This window comes from Stylophora pistillata, chromosome 9, assembly GCF_964205215.1.
Source record: "Stylophora pistillata chromosome 9, jaStyPist1.2, whole genome shotgun sequence".
Taxonomy (NCBI): domain Eukaryota; kingdom Metazoa; phylum Cnidaria; class Anthozoa; order Scleractinia; family Pocilloporidae; genus Stylophora; species Stylophora pistillata.
Window position 1 is genome coordinate 8,103,942 of NC_142527.1, and position 13,010 is coordinate 8,116,951.

General features: G+C 40.1%; 1 protein-coding gene across 1 annotated transcript; it reads left to right on the forward strand.

The window, feature by feature from the left end:
• The first annotated feature begins 1,525 nt into the window (after window positions 1–1,525).
• LOC148723058 (uncharacterized) lies at window positions 1,526–7,686 on the forward strand. The gene has a single exon (XM_088732138.1). It carries the CDS (start codon window positions 1,748–1,750, stop codon window positions 7,397–7,399), a length of 5,652 nt encoding a protein of 1,883 aa, XP_088588264.1. The 5' UTR covers window positions 1,526–1,747; the 3' UTR covers window positions 7,400–7,686.
• Window positions 7,687–13,010: the final 5,324 nt, after the last annotated feature.

A 13,010-nucleotide genomic window follows, 5' to 3' on the forward strand; every position in this document is an offset into this window, starting at 1 on the left:
TTTGAACAGTCGGATTTAGCTATCATCAAACAATTCTGGCCATGTTTTTGTACTCAGTATCGGTAGGTATGGACAGGTATGCCGGCCAACTGAGCTCGTAGTCAGGAATAAAGATTTCAAGTCAGAAAAATGAGTGAAACAAATTTTTAATTAAAAAAAATCAGCCTAGGAGTGCAAAAACCGGTACAAGAAGTTTAGTGTTGGTCCAAGGCAAGGTCACTAGACAAACGTGGCACCTCTACAGTACAGAGCGTAAAAAGGGGTGGTATGTAATCAGGATTCTCATCGCGAGAGCTAAAATTAGCCCGAATAACTTCGGACTTTGAATTCAAATATTAACATAATGTACTTAGTATACGATGCAAACAAGCCACTGAATCATAAGTAACTAAATACTTCACAAAACAATAGAAATCAAAGCTCGAAATCCCAGATTAACAGGAACGTTCTGGTAATTGGCTTTTTTTAAATGACCAGCTCTCATCACATAACATACTTAACATAGTAACTTTATCCAAGATGTAAAAAAGCTTAATTACAGGAAAAAAACTTAGTGTTAGATTAAAACATCTTGAAAAGAGAGTTAAGCCTTATATTAAAACTCCCAAACAGAAATAGAAAAAGCAAAATAAAAACATGAAAATACAATTCCATCATTCAAAAATCTAGACATTATTTGAAACATAGTTTTAGTTTAAAGTTAAGTAGATAATGATAAGCTTATTTTTAATGTATTCCTTTTTTTTATTAGAATAGTCCCAATATGGAACGATCTTCCAAGAGAAATAGTACGGGCTGAGAGCCTTTATCGTTTTATAACAATTGAGTCTTGCGCTTTTAACATACAATTTAAAGGGGCGATTCGCTCTTGTGGACGCAAATTTTGAGAATTCTAAGAAATCATAAAAATTAAAATGACAGTAACCAAAGACGAACTTGCAGCACTCAAATAAAGATACGTAAACTCTACGATCGGATAACGACGGCCAATTCAACAATTTACAACTGTAAAGATGAGGCATTTCTCCTTTGCGTTGGTTAAGTGCTAATCTAGATCTCCTTCTTTGTATACTCTCCAAGGCGCGAATGTCCTTGAGGAGGTAAGGGCACCAAACGGGTACAGCGTATTCAAGAATTGGTCCAACCAGAGATAAATACAGCGTTGAGATAACATTTACATTGAAGATGTCAACAGAACGTTTGCTTAAATCTAATAGATTGTTAGCTTTGTTCACAGTTATGCTAATATGGTTATGCTAATACGGTTAGCCTCAAAATTACTTTCTTTTTTAGTCAAATTAAAATGTATCTAGTGTGGGTTTGTCTTGTAATGGTTAAACATTTACGTAATCAGGAGTCGGTATTTGATTCACGTAGTCATTGTCCTTGTCGTTATCGGCAGATTTGAGGAGCGACGTGAGTGTCGCGGAGGGCCGAGCGACCACTCCACGAGAATTAGTAACCGCTCCTTTTCAGACCATGTGCGAAACGAAGGAGGATTTTGTCCTCCGTGTAAACCGTTGTGTTTAGTTGAGAATAAAGAAAAATCGCGTTCGCGACATGGTAGCAGAGCGACTACATCCACTGCCGAAACTCCGACGTTAATCTTCCGAGGAGGAAAGCCCGATTTAAACCGGAGAAGAATCTTAACAAAGAAAGAGACGAAAATTACGAATTCGCTCGATCGACGAAATCAACAACAACAGCCGTGAATTGAACCGTCCTCTTAACCGAAACCGCCGACAAGATGACAGATTTGGGCGACATAAGAAGACTTATTGGCCCAAGGAAAAGGCATGTCCTTATCAACCTTGAAGCAGCGACAGAAATGAAGGAACGTCCCATCGATGGTGATTTAGAGCAACTTTTGGACGAAACCCGTGACAAGCGAGACCGCCTACAGCAGCATTTAACTGTTTATCAAAGCCTTCGCGTGCAACTTGACGCTGCCGCAAAACTCGCTAGTAAATCAGAACACGATAAAGTCATGAAAGATTATGATGAATTTGTTAATCTAGTTTTGGAAGCAGAAGACGCCGTGGTAGGATTGAGCTCAAAAATGGCCATGATAAAGGACCGAATGGAATTCAAATTACAACGAGGGACAAGTAAGGTGAACTTTGAACTCGAAGAGAAGATGTTAGAGATCGAACAACAGAAGGCCGAAATTGAACACCGAAAATTACAAATTGAGGCAGAACGACTTACCCTGGAGAAAGAAAAACTGAGGAAGAAATTAGAAGTTGACACTAAACCAGGTACGAAACCTAACACTGTAAAATTACCTAAGCTTGACTTCAAGAAGTTTAGTGGAGGGCTCCTAAATTGGCAGGAATTCTGGGATTCCTTTAACTCAGCTATACATTCTAATCCATCTCTCAGTCCAGCAGAAAAAATGAATTACCTCAGAGCTCAGCTAGAAGGTGATGCTGCAGATGTTATCTCAGGTCTAACCCTGACTAATGCAAATTACGAACAGTCTATAAAATTGTTGAAGGAACGTTATGGACAAAATGAGGTCATCGTCAATGTTCATTATACTAGTCTTATGGATTTACCTGCCTCCTCAAGTCAAACATCAGCCCTACGTAAGAACTATGATCTCATTGAAAAACACCTTAGATCATTAGAAGCTCTTGGAGAAAATATTGAGAGTAAAATGCTAGTGTCCCTGATAATGGCTAAACTACCCAAAGATGTTCTCATCCACCTGACTGACCAGAAAAATGATGGTGATGAATGGACAGTGCAGCTACTCAGAGATCAGTTGCATAGGTACATTAGTAACAGAGAAAATGCAGATAGGCAAACTTCTTACAACGTTGACTACAAAGGCTCGGTTGGAAACATGTGGTCTACATCACAAGTCACCCAGTTTGGTTCTAACACTACTACAGGTGCATTACTGTCTGAAACCAAACAACCGCAGAATCTCACAGGAAGAAGGAAAATGATTTGCATTTATTGCAATGGACAACACTGGAGTGATGAGTGTCAAACCTTCCCAACTGTGACAGCTAGGAAAGAAAAGATCAAGGGGCACTGTTTTATCTGTCTCAAACAAGGTCACCAACAGAAAAATTGTACAGTGAAGAAGACGTGTGTTTATTGCAAACAAAGAAATCGTCACCACAGAAGCCTCTGCATTAAGAGGTTTCCAGTTGAGAAGTCCTCAGAAATGGCACATTCTGTTACTGAACCCTTATCTGCTACTGTTGCTACAGAACATACCTTGCTGTCCTCTGACGAACAAGTGCTGATGCAAACTGCCACCGTGGAAGTAGAAAACTTGCAAAAATCAAGAAAAGTGACCACCAGATTACTTCTAGACACGGGCAGCCAAAGGACCTACATCACCAACGAGCTAGCAGAAAAACTCCAGTTGCCAATCACAGGATCAGAAACACTAACAGTGTATACATTCAGTGCATCAAAACCCAGAGAGCTTCACACTCCTATCACTGAACTCCGGCTTTTAACAAAGGGTGGACCATCTCTGCATTTAAGAGTCAATGTTGTACCCACGATAACCGGTAACCTACAACGAACGTACTTCAACCCAGAGAAATTCAGTCACCTACTGAAGGATATCCCCCTTGCCGACTCAGTACCTTCAACCGCAGAAACTGCCAACATAGAACTGTTGCTAGGAAATGATTATTACTGTGATATTTTCTCTGGTGACATTGCAATGAAGGCAGTCAGTCCAGGATTAAACCTCATGGAATCCAAGTTGGGATGGATCCTAACAGGCAGAGTGAAATGTCATGATGACAAACCAGACAGCTCCATCTCAATGCTGACCTACACGTCCAGTCCTATCAGTGTACATCTGAGTGCTCAGTCTGATGACAAGCAGCCATTAGCTGCACAAAAGACACAACTTGAAGAGTTTTGGAAGCTTGAGACCCTGGGCATCAGAGAGCCTGTACAAGAAAATGAAGATGACAAAGCTTTGCAAAAATTTAACGAAACAGTCCACTTTGAAGACGGACGATACCAAGTAACCTGGCCTTGGAAAGAAGAGTCTCCATCATTACCAACCAATTATGAACTGGCAATGGGAAGGTTGAGATCCCAAGTCAATAGACTGTCACGAAATGACAAACATCTCCAGAAATATGATGCCGTAATCCAGGACCAAGTGCAGAAGGGAATTGTGGAAGTCGTCCCAGATGAAGATTGTAAAAACACCTTGAAACATTACATTCCACATCACGCAATACTGACACCCGAGAAGACAACAACAAAACTTAGAATAGTGTTTGACGCCTCCGCAAAGACCAGGAAGAAAAATCAAAGCCTAAACGAAAGCCTTCACCGTGGCCCTGTCATATTGGAGGATTTATGTGGCCTTCTCTTGAGGTTCAGGCTTCACAAAGTGGCTCTAGTTGCAGATGTAGAGAAAGCATTCCTTCAAGTGGGTCTGCAACCTGATGATAGAGATGTAACAAGGTTCCTTTGGTTAAAAGACCCTTCCAAACCTACTGTTGAGAACAATGTTCAAATACTGAGATTCACCAGAGTCCCATTCGGTATGATATCCAGTCCATTTCTTTTGGCTGCAACGATCAAGAATCATCTAACCAAGGCTGGTACCCCCATCGCTCATCAGATAGCAGATAATATGTACGTAGACAACATGATTACAGGCGTTGAAACAGCAACACAAGCAGAGGAGCTGTACGAGGAAGCCAAAACTCTCTTCCAATCTGCATCAATGAATCTTCGTGAGTGGGCTTCAAACTCCTCTGAATTTCTCCAGAACATCCCAGAATGTGATAGAACCAGTGCAGAAACCGTGAAAGTCCTAGGAACCTCCTGGAATTTGATTACAGATACCATTTTTATCAATGGATCTCATAATCTGTACTCCAACGTGAACACCAAAAGAGAAGCATTGCAGTCTGTCAGCAGAATTTACGACCCATTGGGCCTCTTTTCCCCAGCCACACTGAATGCAAAGCTGTTCATTCAGGAACTGTGGAAACAAGAAAAACATTGGGACGAGACATTCAGTCAGTCAAGTCAACAAGAATGGAACAAGATATATGAGAGCCTGACTCCATTGTCCTCACAGCCATTATCCAGATATGTTGGTGGAGATGAACACAAACTGTTCTGCTTCACAGATGCCTCTGCCAAAGCCTATTCAGCAGTAGTATACCTCTACTCTTCAGTAAATGGAAAAGCGACTGTCAACCTGGTGTTTTCGAAAGCACGCGTCGCACCAGCCAAACAACTCAGCATTCCAAGGTTGGAGCTGCTAGGTGTTCTTATTGGAACGAGATGCCTGAACTATGTAACTCAGCAACTTCAGTTGTCCGTGGCAGATAGATTCCTGTGGACCGACTCACAGTGTGTACTTCACTGGATAACAACGTGTAAGCCATTACCTGTATTTGTTCAGAACCGACTTAGAGAGATTACCTCACACAGGGATATCAAGTTCGACTATTTGTCCACTTCACAAAATCCAGCCGATATGTCTACCAGAGGTGTCTCAGCAGATGAACTTATCCAGAACAACTTGTGGTGGCATGGCCCATCGTGGTTAACTGATCATCCATCACAATGGCCGTCATGGAAGTCAACACAATTTGACAGCAAGATGTCTGAACAGAATACCAAACAATTTCCTGGCCCACGTGTTATGTATGAGACTACAACACTGGCTGGAATACCGAGAGAGACCAGCAAAACATCACTCGACAAGCCAGCTGCGCCCTTTGGGATCATCGAAAGAAATTACTCTTCGCTTACCAAACTACTTAGAGTGAGCGCTTGGGCCTTGCGGTTTATCCGAAAACTACAGAACAAGAGCACAACCAAAGAACAGCTTACATCAGACGAAATAAGTCAAGCAAAGGTCATGTGGGAGAAGTATGTCCAAAAGAGTGTATTTACACCAGAAATCAATGCAGTCAAACAAAACTCAAGAAACAATCTGACGAACCAATTGGGCCTACAGTTGGATGAACACGGAGTACTAAGGTGCCATGGTAGATTAATCAGTGAAAACCTCCCAGAACATACTGCGTTCCCAAAACTCCTTCCAAAGAACCATGACTTCACAAGCTTAGTCATCAACAGCTTCCATGAAAAGCTGATGCATGCAGGTGTATCTCACACTTTAGCGGCTACCAGAAGAGAGTTCTGGATTCCACAAGGAAGATCATCTGTACGAAGAGTTCTACTCAAATGCTTGAGATGTAGACGATATCAAGGAGGACCATACAGAATGCCCGCAATGGCTCCCTATCCACGATCACGAATAGAAGAATCTCCACCCCTTACATACACTGGTCTTGACTATCTTGGACCCTTGTATGTGAAAGTCAGTCAGCCATCAGCAACCCAAAAAGTCTGGTTGTGTCTGTTCACTTGTTTAGCTGTTAGGGCTATTCACTTAGAAGTCGTTCATGACATGACCGCCGAACAATTCTTGTTCTGCCTAAGAAGATTCATTGCCACACGTGGAAAACCGAGACAGATAATTTCCGACAATGCTTCCCAGTTCAAAGTAGTAAAGTCGACTGTTGAAGAAGCATGGCAACTCTCCATGACAAGTCCTGACACACAAAGTTACCTGGCCAACGAGGGCATAAAGTGGAGCTTCACCATTGAACTTGCGCCCTGGATGGGTGGTTTCTATGAAAGACTTATCGGTCTTGTGAAACAGTCTCTTCGAAAGAGTATTGGAAAGATTTGTCTTACTATAGTTCAACTAGAAACTGTTGCAAAGGAAGTCGAAGCAGTAATCAATTCCCGGCCATTAGTCTACGTAGGAGCTGACTTCAGCTCTGGATTCACACTCACCCCAGGAGATTTCCTCAGCCTTAACCCAAAAACAGGCGTACCCTCCCTAGCAGAAGAAGATCGACAGCAAGACCCAGATTTCCTTAGCAAATTGAGTTCTTCACAAAAACTCCTTGACACGTGGCGTAAGGGTCAGAAACATCTTGACACGTTTTGGAACCTATGGTTCAACGAGTATGTTCTGAGTTTGCGTGAACGGACTCAGAACCACTTAAAAGCTCCCAGGACACAATCCTCAACCCAACCCACTAAAGGAGACGTTGTACTTCTGAAGGAAAACACGCCACGAGGTACCTGGAAGTTAGCCATTGTGGAGGAACTAATTTCAAGTGCAGACGGAAAAATCAGAGCCGCAACAATCCGAACAGCTACAGGAAAGTTGCTAAACCGTACGCTCAACTTCTTGTACCCCCTGGAATGTGCTGAACAACGAGAAAGCCCAATCCAGCCCAGCCGAAGTGAGGATGACCAGTATGATGCAAGCCACCAAAGAAGCAAACAAAGACTTACCACTGAGCGCCCAATCCGGAAGGCAGCTATTAAAGCAAGACAAGCCCTAAACAAACTGTTGAACATTTGATCCTGATCGCATATTGTTATCCCGTTTCTTAAATTTTTTTTGGCCATAACAACTCCATTTCGTTCTGTTAAAAAAAAAAAAAAAAAAAGATTTCCTTTAATCCCGAACATTGACAGTCAGAACTTCTCGGCTGGGGAGTGTCGCGGAGGGCCGAGCGACCACTCCACGAGAATTAGTAACCGCTCCTTTTCAGACCATGTGCGAAACGAAGGAGGATTTTGTCCTCCGTGTAAACCGTTGTGTTTAGTTGAGAATAAAGAAAAATCGCGTTCGCGACAGTGAGCAATTTCCTGTAGGAACCTGCAGATATAAAAGACAAAAAAAATATAACATGCGAATAACATAACAGAAGAGGATAAAAACAATTCATAATCTCTTGCATAACAACAAAAACAAAAAGGGGATAACTAGGCTCAAGAGGGACCTCTTATATGGATAACTTTGCGGTCCACCTTTTCAAATATGTATCGCCAACCGTGTTTATGAGCAGGTATGTATTTGAATAGAGTAGTATTAAGAGGTTAATAGTGGTCTTCTGTGCTCGACAGGCATGTTTTGGCGAATGTGATCCTTTTATCTAGTAAATATCTTTGGTTGAGAAAAATGATCAAAGGATCTTCCCAGCCATGGAGATTGAGTATTTTACAAAAGCATTTTAAAATCGTATTTACCAAGTAAATCCGTCATCAATGCATGTTATGACGTGTTTTTCTTTGTTTTGTTAACTTAATATACGATGTAAGTAGTGTTCAATGTTTCTCCTTTTTTATACGTATATCGTGCTTGTGACTTAAGAATAATAATAGCAAAAAATAATAGTAATAATGATAATTATAAAAGAAACATTAAGGCGATGATCGCGACATTCGGCGATTGTCGATTGCATAACTTTACTGTACTCTACACAGTACTGTAGATTCAGACTTGCCATGGATCTTTTCAGTAGCACATATAGATTTCCAGATGACGCAAGAACGTGGAAAGAACAAAGATTGGCATGAGAGGCTCAGAGTCAAAACAAAGAAAATTGCGAAGAAAACAAAACTGGATCTGACTGATTCTCTTGGATTAGTTTAATTAAAGATAAAAGTGATTTAACTTATTTTAAACATAATATTAATGATAAAGATGATGAGAATAAAATTCTAATTAAGTGCTATTACCATCATTGTTTGAGGACACAGGTCAGCATAGTCATGATTCTGGGGGACAGGCTCTTCGAGCCGAGCTCCTTTATTCCCAAAAGGAAGTCTGGGTATAAAAAAAATAATAATAAAGATAGAAATGTTTAAATGAGCATGACGATGTTCGTTAACATTTCTTCATGTCTCAAAATTTATCAGTTAACGGAAGCGTTGGAAAACCGTTCTTTAACAATAGTGATGGTTAAGTCTAAAACTGACATGCTGAGACTATTCATAAAATATATATAATTTAACTACTACATATGCAAAGTTCAACAAATCAGTTCCCAAACCGGACACGATACAGTGCCCAGGACTAAGAATTGACTGCCCTTCTCAAACTCTCTGCCTTGCCAGAAAGCTGCAGATCAATTGTGGTGTCCGAGCAACGTACCTTTGGACAACTTTATTGTTTTTTTTTCTTGTGTACAGAAGAAAAGAAGAAAAGAGCCACGACCATGACAAATAAAGCATAGAAGAACAAACAATTAGTAAATATCATATTCCCAAAATTTTTGATTTACGTGTTCATAGTAATGGTTACACTATGAACTGTAGTTTTATGAAAATTCCATGAATTTCTAGTGGAAAACCATGAATATCATTTCATGGCCATGAATACTACTAAATGAAAATTCATGGGGTTATTTTAAACCCTGAATTTTCCGTGAATTAGAGCAATTGTTTTCATGAGCCATGAATTTCTTTTAAGTCTACTTTCGTGACCCATTAATTTCCCCTGGAGGTCACCAGAATGAATTCCATGACCCATGAATTTCTTTAAAAGCCAACTTGCATGACCCATGAATTTCTTTAAGTCTACTTTCATGACCCATGAATTTCCCCTGAAAGTCACCAAAATGAATTCCATGACTCATTAATTTTTTTAAAAGCCTACTTTCATGAACCATGAGTTTCTTTTACCCTACTTTCATGACCCATGAATTTATCTAGGTCCACTTTCATGATCCATTCATTTCTTTTACTCTCCTTTCATGACCCATGAATTTTCCTTGAAAGTCACCAGAATGAATTCCATAACTCATTAATTTTTTTAAAAGTCTACTTTCGTGACCCATCAATCTCTTTAAGTTTACTTTCATGACCCATTAACTTCCCCTGAGAGTCACCAGAATGAATTCCATGACCCATTAATTTCTTTAAAAGCCCACTTTAATGACTAATGAATTTCTTTAAAGTCTACTCTCATGACCTAATGGTTTCCTCAGAAAGTCACCAGAGTTAATTCCGTGTCCCTTGAATGACAATCAAATAATTCCAAGAAATTTTCAATATCTTGAATGTAAAGATTTTAAAACAAGGAGTAATTTTAGAGGATTAAAACTTTGGTTCAATAAAAGGTATGCTATACAAAATATACCAAGAGATAAACATACATGTATTAAAATGCTTATCATGAAATTTATTATTCAAACTAAGTTTTAGTAATTCTTAACATAAATAGACATCTTTTCATAAAGTAGCAGTCAGTTGTGTTAATTGCTAATTGTCAATAATCGATTTGCTGTCTAACCTCAAAGGCCTCGTGGATTCCATAATCGCAAAAGTTTCTATTGTGATGAAAAATGTCTCATGTCATTAGGTAGTCTTGTGATATTCGGAACTGACTGCTTCATGCGCACTCCCATACAGTTATCTGTTCAATAAAGAAAGATTGGAACAAGTGCAATGTAAAGTTGTCAAGCACAGGATTTTAGGAGAGTATTGACTCCATGTGTCTCTCTTACTCGACAGCAGTTAATGCATACTCGTAAAGTAAGCTTGTTCTTTCCGCTTCTGCCGAGTGAGTCCTTTTAAGGGGTGTGAAAAATAAAACTTGGGTGATTACATAAAAAGAGGGTTACGATGAGGTAATGGCGTTTACGGCTAAAGATTAAAAATTTTGGACAGTTTACGGCAAACGGGTCAATATCCTTTTATTGTTGTCACCCGATACCTTTTTGTTAAGGTTAACCCTTTATACGACTAACGGTTAAAATTTGTGAATTTGTTACGCCTAAAGGCTACATATTTGGCCATTTAATATACCCTCTTTGATGAAACAGTTACAATGCACGCATTTTTGCGTTCACGCTAGTGAAGCACTTCAGTCTAATTTTACCCCAAACAATCTATTGCGATATTATAGGAGAGATTGCAAGAGTCTCTTCATAGCGCTCTATCTTTTTCTTTTTGTATTTTTCTTCGCCATATTACAATGGCATCCTGGCGATTTCAAGGGGTTATGCTCTCAACATGTTCCGATCCTTCAAGCTCTGATCCATTACCCAAAAAATAGACGAGGTCAGAACTCTTCTTCGGCAGTGTAACCAGGTTTATTGAAAATAAACGTTTAAGGTGAAACGAGAAAGCGTCTTCACCGGAGCACCTCCAAATTACAGTTTTCTATTTTGACAGCATGCCTCCTGCTATCCCACAATGCTTAAGAAAACAATACGTGAAAACGTGTAACGCAGCGAGTTACGCGTGACAGAACACAACACCATTGGGAGTTTGAAATGTCTACAGAAGTGAAAATGGTAACGAGGGTTCCTAGTTTGAATCACTGCTATGAAAGGTGTAATAGGAACACTGCTTCTTTCTATCTAAAATAAATTCCCGGCCTAGTATTCGTTAGTCTCCCTCGCAGCCGTTTTTTTTGGATATCACGCACCGCTCCCCCAAAAGAACGGCTGCTGACAACCGAACTACATTCCTTTCTCCGAATTGGCCAATCACAGCTCGGGTTCCATTTTTAGGAACCTTTTCGCGCCAGACTCACCTTTTAAGACTCGTCCAATCAGATATCGTTTTCTATCGCGATCCTCATGTGGAAAACACAAAACAAATGGCGGTGCTTGAAGTAGCTTTTCGCAAAGCGTCGTCAAAGTTCAAAATTTTCGAGTTTAATGGTCACCAGAAGCTTGCAAATAGAAAAGTTTTAGTCGAGAAAAAAAATGTTTTTGTTAAGCTGCCTACAGGATCCGGGAAATCGTCAATATATCAAGCACTCCCGCTCGTGTTTGACCATGTTACCGATGAAAGTGGTCATATTATTTTTATTGTTGTTGCGTTGTACGAACGTGCGGAAACACTCGATAATTCGGGCCGATTTCCTGTACCGGTGATAAGAAGCCACGAACATAACTAATCGGGTTTGCTCCAGCTTGCAGCGGACTGGCAAATGAAGAAGTACAAGTAGTGTAGGAGACGTTGGCCGACCTAAATTGCAGTGTTCTCGAAGCCTTCGCCCGGTTTGTTGACGGCAAGCACGCGCTTTTTTTCCTCCTGATCTCCATCTGTAGGTCGAAGCAAGCGTTTAGCCCTTAGACTCGATTGAAAGGCGTCTTGTATTTTGTTGTGATTAGTGATGTAATTTACTGTTTCTTATATATTCTGACTTTTATAATCTGTAGTAACCTCTTGAGGTAGTGCGTAAAAAGAGTTTCAGTTCAGTCTTTAGCTTCTTCTACTTTCTCAGTTGCTCGCTGAAACTTTAACAACCGCTCAAACAATCTAGCGTTCGTGTCGTTGGCGTAGCAGTTGACGTCTATGTTAAGCGTAGATTCTATAATTTCAACGAAATTGTGAGAATTTTTCCCAAAAATATATACTCTATCTTTACCAGGGCACAACGATGAACATGTGAAACATTTTGAGCTCTCACTGACAAATTTCTTCTGTGTTTCTCCCGACATGATAGCTAGATCATCTGCCACATCCACATTTTCGCGTGAAACCTTACGTCATTCAGATTTTCTGGTATGTGATTGGTCTGTTCAATAGACCGCGAACAAACTGCAAGGACAATGAGTAAGGAATGTAGTTCGGTTGTCAGCAGCCGTTCTTTTGGGGGAGCGTTGCGTGACATCCAATAAAACGGATGCGAGGGAGACTAAGTATTCGTTGTACGTATAATTTTTACTAGTTACAAAAATCCATTTAATTAGTTCTTTCTCGTCATTGACATTAAATCACTGGTTGGACCAGAAAAAACATTTCGATGATCAAATAATCCGCTGTTCAAAAGTTTAGCTTACTCTGAATTCCATTCTGTGTCCCTCTCGCTCTCTTTAGGGGGACTCGAGATATAGCGGCTCATGGCAACTTGTTGTCTGAATTGCGCAATGGTTGCTCTGTTTGTATTGGGCCACATGGCCCATTTGAGCACTTTTTGCCGTTTGACTGAATTCGAGCTTATTGATTTCTTAAATTACGTAACGCATTGCATCTATCCATTTTTTCAATTGCATTTTGTTTACATTTTATTGCCCAATATTAAAAAAAAAATTATATCTGGGTCTGTGGCTTTTTTATTAACAAAGACTGTACAAAGTGGTGTTCGAAATTCCTCTTGAGATTCATCACTGAGTCAGGGAACTAGATGCAGATCGTCAGCGAGTAAGAAGAATAAGCGCAGCGTGCTA

Bases quoted from the DNA above. Each gene is read 5' to 3' on its own strand.
- LOC148723058 (XM_088732138.1), top strand. From the start codon at position 1,748: ATGACAGATTTGGGCGACATAAGAAGACTTATTGGCCCAAGGAAAAGG.